The 20,281-nt window shown below is 42.1% G+C and overlaps 2 protein-coding genes across 4 annotated transcripts in view; both read left to right on the forward strand.

Moving 5' to 3' along the window:
• LOC111959296 (mitogen-activated protein kinase kinase kinase 20) overlaps nucleotides 1-9,016 on the forward strand; it is a 43,696-nt gene extending 34,680 nt beyond the window's left edge. For 2 of the 3 annotated variants that reach the window (XM_070437710.1, XM_070437709.1), the window contains exons 12-20: nucleotides 3,950-3,994; nucleotides 4,116-4,146; nucleotides 4,230-4,369; nucleotides 4,514-4,576; nucleotides 4,667-4,762; nucleotides 6,786-6,902; nucleotides 7,181-7,255; nucleotides 7,515-7,668; nucleotides 7,812-9,016. In XM_070437710.1, coding sequence (XP_070293811.1) covers nucleotides 3,950-3,994; nucleotides 4,116-4,146; nucleotides 4,230-4,369; nucleotides 4,514-4,576; nucleotides 4,667-4,762; nucleotides 6,786-6,902; nucleotides 7,181-7,255; nucleotides 7,515-7,668; nucleotides 7,812-8,536 — 1,446 coding nt within the window. In that variant the 3' untranslated portion in view covers nucleotides 8,537-9,016. The remainder of the gene's footprint in view (nucleotides 1-3,949; nucleotides 3,995-4,115; nucleotides 4,147-4,229; nucleotides 4,370-4,513; nucleotides 4,577-4,666; nucleotides 4,763-6,785; nucleotides 6,903-7,180; nucleotides 7,256-7,514; nucleotides 7,669-7,811) is intronic. The other variant, XM_070437711.1, reaches the window with a different exon arrangement.
• Nucleotides 9,017-9,350: 334 nt separating this feature from the next.
• On the forward strand, nucleotides 9,351-13,127 carry cdca7a (cell division cycle associated 7a). The gene is made up of 10 exons (XM_023980773.2): nucleotides 9,351-9,461; nucleotides 10,248-10,391; nucleotides 10,508-10,618; nucleotides 10,734-10,958; nucleotides 11,052-11,126; nucleotides 11,261-11,440; nucleotides 11,601-11,735; nucleotides 11,855-12,004; nucleotides 12,118-12,254; nucleotides 12,357-13,127. Exons 1-10 carry the CDS (start codon nucleotides 9,441-9,443, stop codon nucleotides 12,385-12,387), a joined length of 1,209 nt encoding a protein of 402 aa, XP_023836541.1. The 5' UTR covers nucleotides 9,351-9,440; the 3' UTR covers nucleotides 12,388-13,127.
• Nucleotides 13,128-20,281: the final 7,154 nt, after the last annotated feature.

Here is a 20,281-nt window from a genome sequence, read left to right on the forward strand (position 1 = left end):
TTAAACTACAGACTTCCTGTGCCCTTTTTCTGTATATACACAGTGTTGTGAATATTTGGATTTCAAGCTTATTGGTGTAAAGTGCACTACAGGGGTTTGTGTAGTCTCGCTTTGTGTGCTGGTTGACAGCTGCATGTTATAGATGCATATAATCAGGATGTTTGTGAGGAGTACCATAGACCTTAGACTACAACACCTTGACAGGGGTAAGTTCTCCTAGACAAAAGGTAACTATTAAGGACCTTTATTCCACTAACTCTGCTATTCAGTGGTAGGTTGGCCTTTCATTCAGTTATTTAGGAAGTAATAACAGTATTTCTTTGGAGAGATGATGTGAAATACTCTTTAGATGGCTTCTCTAAGCTAATGATTATCTATCAGCTAAACATGTTTGCATCTGCACCAGCAGTTTTGACCACAGACCAAAGTGTGTTTAACAACCCCCAAAGTGAGCCTGTTGAAGCTCACCTAACAAGTGCCATCCCCAAACGCCCTGTAAATTCTGCTATTTATGGTCATATGGGACCTCATCTCTTCTAAACATATCCAATATGGAGGATATTTCTGTCTGACTCTGGCCCTGCAGGTTTCACCTATTTCTACTTAGTTGATGTATGTTTTTGTATTCTGTTGTGTAGTTATTAAACCTAGTCACTCCGAAACACATCCATTGACATAGACAATAACCAACCGATACAATTCCTGATGTGAAAGTCAACCACTTTGTAAGGTATTTTCAGGACATCGAATACCCAGAGTTGCAATATGATCTATGCAAACTTCAGCACCTTGGATTAGTCCAATTCCTTGGATTATTCCGATAGAGTTATGGTACACCATTAAAGAGACACTATTAGACCGTTTTTAGCTTTTTGATATGAACATATTTTGCTGCAACCTCTACTGTTCCTTGTTTTTCAATAAACATTTTCTCATTAAACTTCCTGCTTTGGTTCTTTACTCTCCCTGTTTTCTTACATTTCCTTCTTCTTCGATGAGGTTTAACGGCGGTTGGCATCCAATGTTGCATTACCGCCACCAACTAGACTGTAGTATAACTCCCTTTATACTTTGCTTGAAAAAGTAAAATATATTTAAAATACCCTACCATCTAACCCTACACTCATTAAAAACCAACCACCCTACTCCACTATTTAAACTTTTCTAGTCCTACCTCAGGCCAACAGCCTGAAAGGACGGTACACTACAACTCGACAAACCCTTTAACCCTGTAACTCTTACTCTTACTGAAGCATATATCATATTTTGGCCTATCCCTCTGTACTGATACAGATCTACTACTCACACAAATCCTCTCAGGATCCCTCCCCCTTGACCCATCTTCCTCAACTTTCTTCACTGCCTCAGCATACGACACCCTCTGCTCTACTCTAACCCTGGTAACCTCAACCTGCCTCTCTTGCACCGGACATTTCAGATCCCCAGCCCCACGGGCACCCCTACAATCAACACATACAGCTTCTTTCCCCAATGCTACACATTCCTTTGTCTCATGCCCTTCTGCACACTTCTCACACCAAGGACCCTCCCTCCTACACACTGCTGCCACATGCCCATAAGCTTGACACCTGTAACAACGTAACAACCTGTAACAAGCTTTTACGAGAACTGAAATATCCTAACATCACTTTGTTGGGCAGAGACTCAACATCAAAACTCTAAAGAACAGCCAATGACTCTTCTGTTTCACCACCCACGCCACCCTGTCTGCGTTGCACCAAACGACGAGCATCACAAACACCGGGAATCTTCCCCATCAGTTGGTCAACCTTCACATTTACTGCTACCCCAGTAATCGCTCCTTTCAACGGCGCCCTTTTCTTGGGAGCAATTCAAGTCACATCTATTGTCACAATTAGTTTGGTGCGAAGCCTCTGCTCCCTCTGACCAGCAGAAACACAAACAATTATCACAAGACCACTTCGGGTTACCTTCACTGATTCCACAGTACCCAACACCTTTTTCACACACTGAAACCACAAATGGATCAGCCAAAAGGCAGGGGTCCACTTCCTCCAAAAATGTCACTCCTACAGTAACAGACTCGTCTTTATCCTGACCATCAGTGCAAGCCTCAGGCTCCGAGGACTTCATCACACCTGCCACCTCCGATAATTCGCACTCACTCACTTCCATTTCTCCTCCTGTCTTCAATCTGGCATAGGTCTCACACTGCTTACACTTTCTGCCATTCTTTGACAAACCATCTCCCTTTTTTCCAAAGTGTTTACCTGATTCAAGCTCACCCTCTTCCTCCGTCTCTCTCTTCGACCTCCTTTGCCTCTCTTTTTCCCTCCATTCCTCCTCCGTATATGTATCGTTGTGGTAATATTGTACTTCTCCTAACATTCATCTCATTCTTGCCCTCTTAAGGGACGCCATTTTCCCACTATCATTCTAAACCTTTGTCTTCTCACATTTCCTCTTGGTTTTCCCAGTTTTTTTTTTTACCTTGAATCTAACAACTAATTCAATAACGTTACAATAACGTCACAACAAAGGTTTGTTAGCCACAAAATTCCAAATGTGGCCAAGAAAATAAGAAACATTTTGTGCTGGGAGAAAATGAACAAAATGTGACTGGTGTTAGAAATATAACTTCAGATGAGGTCTGGAATAACTATGTTTTAACATGTAAGACCTGAAATCAGTCATATTACATTAATTGATTTGCATTAGACCCATGTTCACACTGTAGTCCTCAAGGCTTCAAAAAAAGATATAGTCAATGGTGGGATTTCTATCATTAGCTAACTGGGCACCACTCATACTTGGCGCAGAACATCAATTTGTATGGTATATGTTACACTTACCGACAACGCCTGCTTAATTGCACCTGCGGGGATTGACAAAGTCGTATTGAATTTAGTTGAATTTGTGGTGTAACCACTAGCCAACAGGTTTCCAATGCTTGTCCGCCTCTAGTGTAATCAACTTGCTACAGTATACTCCCATTCCACATGGGGGCAGAGTTGTGTGAACTACTGAACTCCTCTTCCCTGCCAAAGGAATCCCAAAGGCTGAGCAATTTCTACTGATGCCCCCCCATCCTTCCCCTCCTGTCATCAATTAAGATCTGTTTCCGTTTGTCAACAGTATGCTTAGGATTTTATTAAACGATTTGAAGTAATTTGTGAAATACAATATGGCTCCTGTAATCGCGATATTATTTCACTTTAATTAGGCAAAATCTGTAATGGAACTGTGGCAGTAGGGTAGGGGTGGTGTTTTTTTATGTGATTACTTCCGAACCATACCACTGGAGTAGACGAAAAATGCAGCTGGGGGTGAGGGACTTTAGAAGGAGGCTGCAAAGAAGTGTATCGCGCTAATTCTAAAACGGCCCTCTTTGAATGCGATTTGTTGAGATTGCCATTCATCTCAGGCTCTGGGCTGTTATACGATTCCGTGGGAAGCAAATAGAGAATGCTCCGATTAGTAATTAATTTAGTCATCTTCCCCTCAATTCTCCCGGTGCATAGCAGCCTCGTGATCATAATGATGAAATTTGTATTTTGTCTGGCTACTTTCTGCCTGTTTACACTTAATGAACAGTAAATGATTTATCATTAAAATGCATCATGAAAGACCAGTCAGATAGGCATTGGACATATTTTAGTTTGATTTAGACATTTAGGACCCAGTAATCTTGATTGCAGAACAATAGCTGCAAAACCCATTGCTATAAGACATGGTAAACATGTCTTGGAATGAAGTAAGCCTATATATATAATGTATACTGTATGTAATGCACCGATGTTCATAATTATTTACTTGTACACATGAATGCTAAATGCAAGATCTGTGTTAGAGTCCAAACATAAAGAATAGGCAGCATTTCTTTCTTTGAGCTGTACACATTTGTGTTACGTGACCATTAGAGCAGTATTCCCTAGTACTAATTCAGTTTTGTATTTTTTTCACGCAGCTCCTTCCCAACCTTCATATTCATTCCTGGACAGAGGAACATGTGGTCAGTATCAACAAATATCAATCGACCACTTCCTTTGTCTAATTAGCCATTAATAACCATCATGGCTCCATATGAGCGGCTCCATTTCAATATTAATGCTTTTCCAATTCCATCCCCACAGTACTTTTGGATGGAGCAGATATTTGGGGCGGGTATGTTCAAAGTCACCATATGAATAAACCCATCATTTTGGCGTGTATGTGTTTTAATTTGCATTTGTTTTCCGTGTTCTCAGAAGAGGGGGCATATGGCATGCAGCTGTATGGTGACCTGTTTAAGGAAAACCACATCACTGGCAAGAGGCTGCTGCTGCTCACGGAAACAGACATGCGAGACCTGGGGGTCAGGTCCAAAGGTCACATCATGCACCTCAAGGTACCATATTACCTTTCAAACTAGCATGAACTAGCCAGCCATTTCACAATGTGTCCATATGGTATAATTATTGAAATTGAGCAATATGCTCATACAAATTATTTTGACGTTTGAAGTCTATGTATAACATGCTTTCTCCAACAGAGTGAAATTGAGAAGCTGACCAATGACTACATTGGGCTCTTCCACTTCCCTCCACTAATGAAGGTACTGTATGTCCTTTCTCTTTAATGTTATGAAATGGTTGGCATTGTTTACTGTTACAATATGTTCAGTCTGGAAATCTCTGTTCCACAGGATGAGTGGGCAGAGGAGGAGGAGGAGGAGACGAGGAAGATCGTTAATCTGGAGCTAGTGTTTGGGTACCACTGGAAAGCAGGAACAGGTCACTCAGTAGGTCTTCAATGGACACTGAAAATATTCAATGACAAATAACCAAGATGTCTTGGTACTTTTTTTTAGATATTTTGTCCCTGCATTTTCAAATGTATCTGTAAAATAATTTAGTCTCAGTTCTGGTTTGGTTCAAATGCATATAGTCAAAGCAAACTTGTTGTCAGATAAGATTGAAACTGGTATGTCAAGATGGAAATGGTCATCTTCGAGATGCTGTTTCTCGAGGTAAAGATGCCCATATGTTCCCCATCAAACTCACGCAAACACTGACCACTGTTTCACTGAGCTTTCTTTGCCTTCAAGACATATCCTTACAAGAGAAACAGATTAATAAATATTTCATATAAAGCCATGCATCCCATCCACCCCCACTTGCTCATCGTCCTTTGTTAGGGTCTCAAACGCTGGAGAGAGGCTGCTTCTCCACTTGCTTTTTGAATTCCATAAAAAATAGCCCATTTAGCCAGAAGTCATTTTCTTTTTAAAAGGCAAATGTTATTTAATCTTTCAGCTGTTCATTGTCCCATCATAAATAGTCCCCTTTCAGTGAGTTCGGCGGGGCTGAAACGAGCCTGCTAATTGCCTCCCATTTCTTCTGACATGTGGTGCTTTAGTGGGTAGAAAACACAGCAGGGAGAAGGAAACAGGAGGCTGAGAAAATGAGAGCTAATTATTTTCCCCCTGCCTGGTGTCAGGTTCTGTGTCAGCCTTGTTTTTACAAACTGGAAGGTTTTTTTGCACTAAATAAAACAAACCCGCACTGCTTTTTTTCCCGCCTCTCTTTGCTGGCGGTGTCATAGTAGCAGCTGCACTTCTCAAAGACAAAATGAGGGCCTGCGATTGTGCGGCCACCATCTGACAACCACTGAGGGTCCCCTACTAATGAGGATATCACCGCGCAGCCAAGAGAAAGGTGCTGAATTATGTATGAGTTGTCATTAGAGCAGACGCACTCCGGTCTTGGGCATCATTATCAGACATTGTTTCTGCTGGAGTGATTAGACCAGCGTGGACCTGGGGGCCCTGGTGCGACTGGCCAGGGCCGACACAGGGCCGCTGCCTGGTGTGTCTCGGAGCCAGAGCCTTCCTCACACTTGCTCCCCCTTTGAGCCCCGGCCAGTCCCTGGGGACGGTGCAGGAGTGGGCTGAGGCTCCTCAGACGAGTGTGTTAGTGGCACTTCTTTGATGTCTTCTTCTGTGATCCTCCACACAATAGATTGGTCCACACCGTGAACCCTGTGTGGTTAAGCAGTGACCTGTGGCTTCATGGCTGGCTTTTGGGGATGGCAAAATCATTACTGCTTTGTCAGCATGCAATATTCAGCAGGAGTATGGGGTTTGTTCAGATTTGTATTGCCTAGTGAGGATTTGATCCCTATGTCCATTGAGCAGAAAATATTGAAATACTGAGTTGATTTTCAGCTAACTGGAATAACATTAGCATTACACTGTATTTTTTCACAAAAAATAGCACCATCTGTCAAGATTCTGCAAACCATATCCACTACAGGAAATAATACTAGATATCCACCATAGCAACTTATGTTTACCCCTGAAGTAAAATAAATGTCTTTGCAAGCATAGGTTGTTAATATTCTCATTATTATTAATGTTTGACCACTTGTTATGTCATCCTTCATGCTATGATAATTCAAGAGACATGCTATCCTCTGATTCTGAGAGCACATCAGTGTGGGGAAAGCACTCAATCTTCAAACATTTTATCTTAAGTGAACGCAACTCACACTGGATACTAGGTGAAAGCAGAATTCAAATCGAAAAGTACAACATAACTTGTGCTTCTGTCAAATTTGATCCGAATTTCATATACATTCACATTACAGAAATGTTCAGTTCTAAGGAATTACCTCTAGGCTGTGCTGTTGGTTTAGGAAAAAATGAAGTTAGGTTCTCAACTGACAGCAGTTCTATTTTATATTTTTTTGCGGAAAGCAACATAGTTTGGAACCAGCCAGGGATAAATAAATATACTGTAAGACCTACAATCTCTCTTTTTTAGGACTGCAAATGGAAAATGTACATGGAACTTGACGGAGATGAAGTTGCAATAACGTACATCAAGGATGTAACCTTTGATGCCAACAGACAGGATGTGGATGTCCTGAAGATGACCAAGGTGTGATCATAAGCATTACGCCATGCCATGTGCTGAAAGGGCATCCGGACTTAAAATCAACAGTCACTTGTCCTTTACATTTCTTTGTTGACGGTTTTTATGACCATTGAAGGAGCGTACCCTTTTGCTAAATGTTATGACATTTAAAGTCCCTCTTTGTATCTCCAGATAAATGTAATTATTCCTTGAATTGATGTCATTGCAGTGTTGAAGATGCACAGTGCTAGCTAGCTTATGCATGATGATTAATTACCATTTATCAAACAATTTCCTTGCAGCCCCCATTTGTGATGGACAAATGGGTAGTTGGACTACGGGACAATCAGGTTGTTGACTGCATTGTTAATTATGAGGTGAGTCATTCGAAACATATCCTATAGGGAGACAGTCCTACAATGACCTAACCATTGCACTACATAGGCCTACACTACACCACATTTAGGCTAGTCATTACCAATAATAAGAATTCTACAGTAAAATGTAAGTTCACAGTGTACTGTATGGTACGTCTTAAAAAAATGAAATGCATTGTGAATTTAATTTGACGTGTAAATGTGATCTGATGTTTAAAATCGCCTACAGTGATTGTTGTGTCTCTACACTTGCCACTAGAATGATGTGAGATCCCCAAGGTCTACGAGATATAGCCATGCAGTGATGTGGAACCCCACCGGTGGACGAGATGAGATCAAGACTGTGGAGCTGCTGATAGAAACAACCCAGTTGAACATAGAAGGGAACCCCAGAAGCAGATCAGATTCAAAAGGTCAACTTTCTTTTCTATTGTGCTTTGGATACAGATTTCATTGAGACGTGGTGCATTTAAAGCTGTCTTAAATACAGAATGAACAAATGTATGAGCACTTCTATGTAGCCAATCCTAACAGTGGATGTTCTTTCTTGTTCCAGATGTGGATCCCAGATGGATGTACAACCTGAGACAGAGGCAGCTGAAGAACCAGTCAGCAGCAGAGCAGCATGGTGCCCGGACCCCCACCGGTGGCTCAGAGACCTGCACCCTGTCTCAGTTCCTGTCTGCATATGGAGATCAGGCCTCTTCCTACGCTGCAGCAGTGCGGAGGTCTCCCAACCGCAGCTCGCTCTCTCCCTGGTGCTCCCGCAGCTCATCCCCCACCACCGGCCTGTCCGCCATGCTCTCCCCCCTCTACCTGGGGTCAAAGGGCAGCAGCCCCTCCAGCACCACCTCAGAGAGTGCCTTGGAGCGCGAACGCCTGCTCAGTGCCGGGGAAGTGCAAGGTTACCACAGGCACAGAAGCTACATTGACAACTCATTGAGTGCAACAAGGGGCCACAACAGAGACACATGGTCCCATACAAGGGGCAACTTCACACAGAATAAGTCAAGCAGAACCTCACAGCAAATGGGGAGGCCTCGGACCAATAATTACAGTGTAGCTGGTCAGAACCGGGCCAGGGTGATACCGGGCATATCGGCGGTGGTGGAAAACCCCAGTACAGAGCAAGAGGGGGCTAAAGTCAGTGAGGGGGGATGGATCAAAGTGGAGCGCCAGAAAAGGTTACCTCGACAGGACAATAAACAGGCCAGAGGAAGACAGAGGAGAGGGTGTAGAGGTGGCCGTGGTGGACGAAGCAGAGAATCATTTGCTGTTTGAAGTGTTAACATCTCTTAACAGACTGGACATCAGGTTTCCTTTGAACATTAACCTTCACACTACTTCTATATATACATTTTCTCTCTGGGGGGGATCTTTCTAGGTGTTATTTGAGCTAGGGAGAATTGTGTTTAAGGGAATGCACACAATTCAGTCTTTTAGGGCTGATTTCTGAATTGTACTGTATGCACTGAAATATTTTGGGGATTTAGCATTTAAGCCTACATATCATTTGTAGTTGTATATTGTGAACTATCGTACATAAGCCTATTGTAAATTGTATAGCCTACATTGTCCTAATCTTTTTATATATGAGATATACTGTATAGCTAGATAATTATTTTACTACAATATTAAAAAGTTAATCTACCTATGGATACATAAATGGAATAGATTTTTTTAATAGTCTATAACAATATGTTGGGTAAAAAAAACATAAACATACATGAAAGTTCAAAGTATTATTTCATTAAACAAGGACGCGACGACAACACCTGATGGAAAGGACGCGGGAGTTTTTCTATAAACCCGCCCCTTTAGGCAAATGTGGACCTTGTGATTTCGCGCCACGGCTTAGTACTTGAAAGGTTAGATGTTGGTGGATCCGTATATGACATAATGTTTTAAGAAATGTGCACAAAAATAAAAGTGTCCACCAGCGGTATTTTCTAAAGATATTTTCAAATTTTATGTGGTGTATATTTGTGGGTTCTATTTTTCTTTTAGACCGTCTTTTGAAACAAAAGTTTATACAGCTTTCAGGACACTTTCCTGGCGCGGGAAATTTCTCAGCCAGCATCTGCTAGTCCGAATTGGTGGGGTTTCTCTCTATTCGTAAAAGGACTGCAGCAACTTGTACTCGAGTTTTCGGAATTTCTTTGCAGAAAACTTTAAAGAAAACAAAATGCGTCCATCTGGCTCTAAGGTAATGAATGTTTCTTAGAGTATAATATAATATATATTTATCTTAATATATCAAACAATAACAGGGTAATTTACTTATATGATTTTATAGATACAGGGAATGTAATGCTAAGTAGCTAACTTTAGATGGCAAAAATTCTGCTGTGGTAAACTTAACGTTAGGCTCTTATTTTCTTTCTCACATTTTAGTAAACCTGTTGCCTTAGCTACTTTATGCAAAAGCTGCTACAGACTGCCTAGGTCTTATTGGAGTTGCAATGCAATCATTGCTTTGCTTCAAATCCAGTATCCCAAGGTTTAACGTTACCTAGTTACCGTGTAGTTGTCATTTGAATCTAGCCAGTTTGGATGTTTATAACAATTTCAATTTCTACTATCTAACAGTAGTTACACCAAATAGTTTTGGCTACACAGATTTAGATTTTATCCTGGCAAAAGTTTTGCCATTTAAAATGTCGGTTTTGGCCACCAAAGTAAATCTTACTTCGCTTATCACACTCCTTTGTATAGCCACATAACGTTAACTAGCTAGCTTCAATGACCTTGTAAAAGATACATTTGTGTCAATGTAGCCTTGATATGGCTTAACTATGCTAGCTTCCATTGTTGAATCTTGCAGTCACATCTCTATCACCATAGGTATTGCTGCTTCTCTCCTTGTCCAGAAGGGCGGCAGTGTGCAGGCAGTTTCTAAAACTACTAGTACTCACATTGTTCACGTATCTATAGTCTGAGCTTCCAGTCGATCCATTCAATTTTTCCTGATTCATTCATCTTGTCTCTCCAGCGTCAGCAGGCCCCCCAGCCTCCCTCCACCAGGATGGGTTTGCGGAGTTTCCGTAATGTACCTCTGGTGCCCATGGAGACATCCTCTTCTTCATCAGATGACAGTTGTGACAGCTTTGGCTCTGACGGTGGCTTTGCTAACACGGTAAGGCAAATTGCCACATTTCACCCCGTTTACATTCAGTGTTTGACCATATTCACTCATCGAATGAGTTATTTGTTGATGAAACTAACTGAAGGTTGTGCTTTCACTTTCCACAGAAAAGTAGCTTCAGGGAAGCCAAGAAGGTGGCGGAGAGAGCCAAGGTGTTTGAGGCCAGCTCGGAGGAGGAGTCTCTCAGTGGGTTTGAGAATGCCTTCAGCAGTGAAATGGTGTGTTTTTTGTATAGATATTACGAGCTTAATGTTACTACGCAATGGTGGCTACTATACACAAAAAAAAAACATTTCAGAATGTGTGCTCAGACAAATGTACTGTGTACTTCAGAGAGTGGACTCTGACTCTGAGGAGTCAGTGACGCCGCGGAAGAGGGGCCGCCGGTCCCAGACTCTGAAAGTGGCCATGAAATTCCCCAACAGGAGGGCCAGCCAGAAGAAGACGATTGCAGCAGAGCCCCCTAAACAGCCCAAAGTCGCTCCCAAACAGACCACTGAGGAGGGAGACAACTTCATGGACAAGAGAGCGCTTAACATCAGGGAGAACAAAGCCATGGTACGACAGAATCATTCAGAGAAGACGTTGTGGCTGTAGCTTGCCGAGGGACATTTGAGTGCTAATTATGTTATTTCCGTTTATTTTGTTTAGCTTGCAAAGCTGATGGCAGAACTCAACAAAATACCTGGCTTCCCTAGAAGAACATCCCTGCCCTTGATGAATGCGGTGAGTGAGACTAGATGGAGGATATGGCTGTCCTATAAAACATGTATTCAGGAAAGATTTTAGTAGTGATGAAATATGCTGCCACCTTTTACATTTTTTGGACTGTAGTTAATGCGTTTTTGTTTCCTCTGTAGCCCTGTCGCACCCCACGCCGGTCTCTGGGAGCCCCTGGACCCCACAGGAGGAACCCTGAGCGTACCTCTAGGCCCCACACTCGCTCCTGCTCCCTGGTGGACGGCCCCCCATCAGAGGAGGAAGAGGAGCAAGAGGAGGACAAGTTCAGCCTGGTGCGCAGGAGCTGCTACTACGAGGAGGTGAGTGACGCACACACCTCAGTGTTCGTTTGGTAACGTCAAGTAAAGCGAAAATGTTTTCCCTTCTTCCCCCCACCGTTTCCTGATCTGTCCTTTCAGAAATGGTGAATACCGAACTCCGGGAATTGTCCGTTTGGTTGATATATCTGTGTGTTTACAGAAGGAGACCCGTCGGCGCAGCTTCAACGGGGTGCTGGCCTTTCCTCATGTGGTGCGGCCTGTGGAGGACATCTCCCAGACGGAGCTGGATCTGATCGCAGACACCGTCCGGGAGAAGGTCTACGACAGATCCACTGTAAGTTCCCGTTCTCCTACAGTGGTTCTCAAACGCCCGTCTTCAAAGTTTGATTTCTGTTAAGTCACGTTCATACAGCCACGTTCACCAAATTCACCTCTCTAATGTTCTCGCTGTAGGGGTCCACTTGCCATCAGTGCCGCCAGAAAACGGTCGACACCAAGACCAACTGCCGTAACCCAGAGTGTGTGGGGGTGAGGGGTCAATTCTGTGGCCCGTGTCTCCGTAACCGCTATGGGGAGGAGGTCCGAGATGCCCTGCTGGATCCTGTAAGTGCTGCACTCTTCTTATCCCAGCTATCAACAGAATAATCAATCTGATTATTTGAGTGTTTTTGTCAAGAGAATGCAGCCTGGGTTGACATCGCCCTGATCTCTTGCAGGAGTGGAAGTGTCCGTCGTGCAGAGGGATCTGCAACTGCAGCTTCTGTAGAGCCAGAGAGGGTCGCTGTGCCACTGGAGTTCTGGTCTACCTGGCTAAATACCACGGCTACGACAACGTCCATTCTTATCTCAAGAGGTAAGTCTCTTTCTACTTATGAACTAAAACCTTTGTCTTGCAGTCGTATTAGTACTTTGACTGCTACTGTGTTGGGAATTAAAAATGTCTGTCTCTCTGCAGTCTGAAGAAGGAAATGGAAGAGAGCCAGTAAACCGTGGAGAATGTAACCGGATTCTGAACCTGACTGACGATGTTGTCATGTGATGTGGCTTTTATATTCCATAATGCAAAACAGTTAATTATTCTATTGCTCCTGATTCTGAAAATGTTTACATTGTTTTAAATGTGTACAGTTTTACTGTCAATTACGTGAGTGATATGTTTATACTGTGATGTTTGCCTGTGACATTCACACTTTTAACCTGCAAGTGTGGAGAAAAACTATATGTAGAAATTGGTTGTCCTCTGTTAATTGTACTTGAATCATCCATTTTTTTTGTATAAGAAAATTAGCTTTAAACTTCAATAAGGTTCATTTTCTGTTTTTAATAAGTCTGAGCTAGCCTGGGACTGTCCGTCTGTTTGTGCTAACATTCCACAATGTTTGGCATATGACACGGAGTACAAGGAGTGGAATGTTAGCGCAAAAGCGGTCTGTATTTCAGGCTAACTTAGCTGTTAGAGTATGTTCTCTCTTCCCAATGTCACGTGGTTACTTTTGACTCTGCTCAGTAGCCTACCATTGTACCCCTGAGGTGGTGAGGGTGGAAAAAGGGCCCAGCTAGTGGGGGCTATTTCCTCCTGAGCAGAGACAAACTGATGTACTACAGCGCCTGGTTAAATCCTTCATTAGATAACTGTCACTAATGGTGTGGAAACAATTAGCAGTCCGTAATGGGAATCTCATACCTGTAAATCATTTGTCCTATTATAGCACTTTGTTGCTCTGGTCTTTTTCTCTCCTTTCATTTCCCAACGATGTTTTACAGTACAAATGGTAATGTTCTCAGGTGTCACTCGAGAGGCAATGAAGTTATTGCTGGTACTTTCTGTTCAGTGTGTGGTACTACACAGGAAATGTCGTGAGGTAAATCTTGGGTGGTTCGTTGCTATTAAGCCTTTGAGAATGTACTTCATTTGACCTGCACCATTTCCTGTGAACATGCTCTCATTAACACTGACACCTTTTGAAATTGCAGTCCACACTTGAGCGTTTTTGCTAGTTTGGTAGGAGACTTTCTCTCTTATTACAAGAGTTACTACTCTAATTCAGAGTGCACTGCTTTGTTCTCTTTAAACCCAGCCGGGTTTAAAGAAAGATACATGTTTGGTCACAACAGTTTGTAGTAGGTAGTCCATTGCGTTCTGTCATATTGCTAGTCCTATGCAGTAGAAAATGGCTTTGGCGTGCAGTGAGGCTGTAGAAAACGTTTGGAGACCTTTTCAAACAAGCTGATCAAGCCCCCAATTTTGTCTGAATGGCATATAAGAAAAGTGGCTGTTTTTTATCTGAAGATGAGCAAAGAAAAGAACAGAGTGCTCTAATTCTTCACTATTCTCCACAAAGCCATTCAGTATACAGTGACACTGTTCTTAGGTCCACAAAACATTTCCATCACACCAAATGTGTAAAATATGTGTAGAAATATTTTTCTCCCTCAGAAACAAATTTTTCAAAATCTATTAGCATAATAAAGATGCACTTGAAAATACTGGTATTAAATACCAATGATCATCCACTTTGGGGGTGATGAATATTTAGGGAAATAATTGTTTACGACGTGCAAGCATTGAGCTGATCTGGTAATCAGGCTATGAAATACAATATTTATTCATTAGAGCGGATTTAATGAGGCCTTGCGGCGCTAATTATGAAAACCAGTGTAGCAGTAAATGAGTAGCGCACGGTGGTGGGCTGTCGGGTACCTGTAAGGAGGGAATGGGGGTTGAAGTGCCCTGAGTGCCATGCCACATTGAGCAACACAGAGCCACAGACCTTCCTTGGTCCTGTCTGTCCAGCCACCAGCACTACATCACTTTATCTGAAGACTGCACACAGATGGGCCCTCAGCCCCCACAATGTCCTCTTCTGCCAGGGCTGGAGGAATTAGAGTAGTAATGATGACAATCATGTTACATGAATAATGATAGTGATATTGTGCTGGTTGAACTGCATAGCTATTATCATGCAGGTTTTCAGATTACATAGAAGCAGGTTTTTTTCCTTCTCCAGTTTAATTGATTGATATTTTCATTATGGCTGCAGGGTTGCAAAATTGCTTTTACTTTCCTAGAGTGTCCTGCAGGTGTCTAGTGATTGTTGTGAAGCCAGAGGAATAACAGCTGAATAAATGGAACACACAATTCATGATCACAATGGGATCTGTAGTTCAAAATCAACAGATGAATTACAATGTAGAATACACCTGTCAGATCTCCGCAATAAACACCCTTTTCAGCTCACTGCCATGGAACGACATAACTGGATTGTCTTGTCGTTCCATGTTAGGAGCTACTGTAAGGCCCGGATCACACAAGCACAAAAAGAACGCCAGGAGAGCCCATTCAGGGGGACGAAGACGTCTTCAGTACTCTCTTTTCTGTGATTTCTTGTGCAGGTTGGACAGAAGTTTCTAGATAATAATATTCCTTTCCCCCAGACCTCTGTGTCCTGTAGACTGGCGAGAGAGTGTGCTGCTGTTGAGGAACAGCCTTGAGTGACTCTGGGTGGCAGGAGATTTATGACATGTATCTTACCACCGACTCCAGACTGTGAGCAAATGGAAACAGCAGTTTGGTCCAGGTGTCAGGGACATTATCCAAGAAAAAAGGCTGCCTGCAGTTGCTCCATCTCTGAGGAAATTGCCAACTCACCCTAACAAAGGAAGGCATAAGTGCACTCGCTGCCGCCTTCAAAGAACGCGTGACAAAATGACGTTATAAATACAGAATTCTTCACAGAGGGGGGAAAAACACATCATGCAACTGAACTTGTCAATTCTTTTATTTTTGCATGCTTCCTTAAAGCTAACTTGTTGGGGAGCATTTAAAGCATATGTTCAAAATCATAAACCGTCGAATTGTCTCATTATTTGGATATTTCAGGTATAAGTGATACATCTGAAAGGGAATTTCTGGAGAGTCACAAGGTTATTAATCTCCCATAGCTAGGCTATTTGATTCAATGCACTACCTCTACTAAACTCAGCAAAAAATGAAACATCCTCTCACTGTCAACTGCCTTTATTTTCAGCAAACTTAACATGTGTAAATATTTGTATGAACATAAGATACAATAAGATAAGATACAACTGAAACATAAAATGAACAAGTTCCACAGACATGTGACTAACAGAAATGGAATAATGTGTCCCTGAACAAAGGGGGGGTCAAAATCAAAAGTAACAGTCAGTATNCTGTCACTAATGGTGTGGAAACAATTAGCAGTCCGTAATGGGAATCTCATACCTGTAAATCATTTGTCCTATTATAGCACTTTGTTGCTCTGGTCTTTTTCTCTCCTTTCATTTCCCAACGATGTTTTACAGTACAAATGGTAATGTTCTCAGGTGTCACTCGAGAGGCAATGAAGTTATTGCTGGTACTTTCTGTTCAGTGTGTGGTACTACACAGGAAATGTCGTGAGGTAAATCTTGGGTGGTTCGTTGCTATTAAGCCTTTGAGAATGTACTTCATTTGACCTGCACCATTTCCTGTGAACATGCTCTCATTAACACTGACACCTTTTGAAATTGCAGTCCACACTTGAGCGTTTTTGCTAGTTTGGTAGGAGACTTTCTCTCTTATTACAAGAGTTACTACTCTAATTCAGAGTGCACTGCTTTGTTCTCTTTAAACCCAGCCGGGTTTAAAGAAAGATACATGTTTGGTCACAACAGTTTGTAGTAGGTAGTCCATTGCGTTCTGTCATATTGCTAGTCCTATGCAGTAGAAAATGGCTTTGGCGTGCAGTGAGGCTGTAGAAAACGTTTGGAGACCTTTTCAAACAAGCTGATCAAGCCCCCAATTTTGTCTGAATGGCATATAAGAAAAGTGGCTGTTTTTTATCTGAAGATGAGCAAAGAAAAGAACAGAGTGCTCTAATTCTTCACTATTCTCCACAAAGCCATTCAGTATACAGTGACACTGTTCTTAGGTCCACAAAACATTTCCATCACACCAAATGTGTAAAATATGTGTAGAAATATTTTTCTCCCTCAGAAACAAATTTTTCAAAATCTATTAGCATAATAAAGATGCACTTGAAAATACTGGTATTAAATACCAATGATCATCCACTTTGGGGGTGATGAATATTTAGGGAAATAATTGTTTACGACGCTCAAGCATCGAGCTGATCTGGTAATCAGGCTATGAAATACAATATTTATTCATTAGAGCGGATTTAATGAGGCCTTGCGGCGCTAATTATGAAAACCAGTGTAGCAGTAAATGAGTAGCGCACGGTGGCGGGCTGTTGGGTACCTGTAAGGAGGGAAATGGGGGTTGAAGTGCACTGAGTGCCATGCAACACTGAGCAACACAGAGCCACAGCCCTTCCCTGGGCCTGTCTGTCCAGCCCCCAGCACTACATCACTGGACCTGGAGACAGCACACAGATGGGCCCTCAGCCCACGATGCCTTGTTCTGCTTGGGCTGGAGGAATCAGAGCGGTAATGATGACAACCTTGTTACATTAATAGCGATAGTGATATGTGGTGGTTGAACTGTGAGCAGTGGTGCTGGAAGTAACTTCATAGAGAATCATCACGCAGCTTTTCAGATTACATAGAATGATTTCGCATGCTGTTTTTTTTTTTCGTTGTTTGATTGATAGATATTTTCATTATGGCTGCAGGGTTGCGGAATTGCTGTTAATTTCCTAGTGTCCTGTAGGTTTCTAGTGATTGTTGTGTAGTCAGAGGAAGAACAGTTGACGAAATGGAACACACGAGGCATTATCGCAATGGGATCTGTAGGTCAAAATCAACAGATTAATTACAATGTAGAATACATCTGTCAGGCCTCCGCAATAAACACCCTTTTTCAGCTCGGTGCCTAATAACAAGATTGACATGTCGTTCTATGTTAGGAGCAACAGTAAGGCCTGGGTCACACAAGCACAAAAATAAAGCCAGAAGAGTACATTAAGGGGGCCAAAGATATCCTCAGTACTCTTTCTGTGATTTCTTTTGCAGGCAGAAGTTTCTAGACAATAATATTCCTGACCACCGTGTCCTGTAGAGTGGAGCGAGAGTTTGCTGCTGTTGAGGCACAGCAGCGAATGACTCCGGGTGTCTGGAGGCTTATGACGTGTTTCTTACCTCCGGCTCCAGAATGTGCGCTGATAGAAATAGCCTTTTGGTCCAGGTGTCAGGGAAATTATCAAAGAAAAAAGCTGCCTGCTCCATCTCGGAGGAAATTGCAAACACACCCTAACAAAGGAAGGCATAAGTGCATTCGCTGCCGCCTTCAAAGGGAGCGTGATAAGATGACATTATAAATAGACAATTCTTCACAGAGGGGGAAAAACACATCAGGCAGCTAAACAATTGTGTTATTTCTGCTTCCTTAAAGCTAACTTGTTGTTTACCCATGGAGCATTTAAAGCAAATGTTCAATATCACGAATAGTGTCATTTGGATATGTCTGTTATATGTGATACATCTAAAAGGGAATTTCTGATGAGTGACAAGGTTGTTCATCTCACAGCTAGGCTATATTACTATATACTACACTCACCTTTGACCCTCACCAAAGCAACCCTAGCAGCTCTATCTGTGATCTCACATGTAACACAAATGATACTTGGATGTCATTGCTCCACATTCTTAATCATACCTGCTTTTTTTTTTTGCAGTTTAGACAGACATAGCATGGCCTCTCGCACCATCACCAGGTTTTGACTGTTTGATTTCTATCTATTCACCTCATCTGATGGAAGTTACCCAATACATTGTTTCCTTCACTTCCTAAAGGGGGAGCTCTAATGCAGGCAACTCTGTAGACAGCCTGACATCTTCAGACAGCTTCAACTTTCAGTGACTCTTCCACAGAGTTGGTGGAGAAACAAGCATCTTACCGTTGAGTTTGTGGTAATGATTTACCTGCAAGTACAGGCAAATTACAGATTCATTTGTCTTTAGTCAATGAAAGCAACACTTTCACAGAGGTGTCGCCAATCCATGTTTTGTCGGCCATGTACATAGCAAAGTGTATTCCATACGGATTCATTTAGACAACCGTTTAGTTGCTATAGCTTATACCCTCAATACACAGAGGAGTAGAGCTGAGGAGGAGAATGACTAGTCTGGGCTGTTTGTCCCTCACTGTCTGCCATCCTGGTGAGGGCTTCATATAGACAAATGGGCTATAGCCATGGCCCGAGAGGGTGATGACATTGTCAGTGTTCCCATTAAATTCTTGAGGAGCAATAGGGAGATAATGGGAGTCCAGCCTGCCACTATGACCTGGCAGAGGGAGGGGCTAATTATGATGCGGGGGAGTGCAGGGCCGTAATGTGTAAATCTAATCTTACCTTAAGTGAGAACTGGTACATTTGATTGATTTTATTGAGATCATATAATATGAAGAGGAGCTTACAGCCATGAGTTTGTGGTATTCATGTGCTTCATTAATTTTTACTTCATTAACTCTCTCCTCTAGAGCCTACAACACAATTCATTGCTAGTCATGAATCCAGAGCACAGGCAAATGGGCAGCAGTATTAGACACAGACAACAATGCAATGGATACACTGACAAACAGTGCATTTTCACATAACACGATAGGGGCGATGAAACAATGGAGCCCCATTCATTTTCAATAGAAGGGAAGGGTGCGGGGGACCTTCTGGCGATGGGAGCGTGAACAGGGTGGGACCAAAGTTGGGGAAAGCTCAACTTTATTTAAATACTCTACGATATCGCAACTCAATTGACCAATCGAAGCTCACTATAGCTTCCAGACCGTACTGCATTGGCTGTTGATACCTAGAACTCCCTAGCCTGCTTGCTAGCATGCGAGCACCCACATGAGGGCTAAACTAGAGCGGCTATCCGAATTATCGTGTTATGTGAAAATCCACTCTAAGGCTGGATTCAATCCGTATTGCTGAAGTATTACATCCTTTTAAATGTAAAGGTAATTTCCAATTGAGTTGACATATATAGCGTTTACTCTGAATGCAGTCTCCGCAAACACGGGAACATTTCCTTTAAATTTCAATCATGCTTTAACGCGGATCTTCCACGATACAGATTAAATCCAGCTCACAGTCTAAACAAATCAGAAACACATGCAAAATACAGAACCTCAGAGGCATTTTGTATTTCTGCGTTGCTGCACTGCATTTCATCAATGTCTTCGCATTAGGAAAACATGTCTGAAAAACAAAACATTATTTACTCTAGCTAGTCAAAGGAACCATTTAAATTAAACTGTAGAAATGATATGATGTCTCAAAGAAATCCTGTTTGAAAATGTATGCCCTCACTACTGTAAGTTGCTCTAGATAAAAGCGTGTGCTAAATTACTAAAATGTAAATGTAGAACGGAAATTAGCCTATAGGTTATTTGGAGGTTTTTGAATAACTTTCTTTAAACTTTCACTGAATGTCTCAAGACTTTTAATAACACTGCTAGCTTATTATGGTTTATTCATGCAAAAAAAAATGTTTATTGTGACGCGGCATTAGTGAGATTTGAACCTATAATGTTTTGTTCTCAAGCCATTGAATTAGTCTTCTTCGCCACCAGGATGCAGCCAACGTGCCATGTTTTTTTTACGCATACAAAGCTGTTCATTTTAGTCTATCTAAACAGACCCCATTGCAAAGGAAACAAGCACAAGATCACACCTGAACATACTTAACAAGATAGAGGACAGAGCGCATTTTGAGAACATGACTTTAAATACAACAACGAGGAAACCTGTAGGAAACGTTTTGCTGAAGTACTGACATATTCCCACAGAAGAACCTTGTTTCTTAACGTTCTCTGAACTATTTGAGAACATTCCCAATGTCAAACCAGTTGGAGAACGTTCTAAGGATCCAAAATTGAAATGAAATGTGGCCATGTTTGAACTTTTAGGAAACGTTCTG

The sequence above is a fragment of the Salvelinus sp. IW2-2015 genome, linkage group LG36 (genome assembly GCF_002910315.2).
Source record: "Salvelinus sp. IW2-2015 linkage group LG36, ASM291031v2, whole genome shotgun sequence".
NCBI lineage: Eukaryota > Metazoa > Chordata > Actinopteri > Salmoniformes > Salmonidae > Salvelinus > Salvelinus sp. IW2-2015.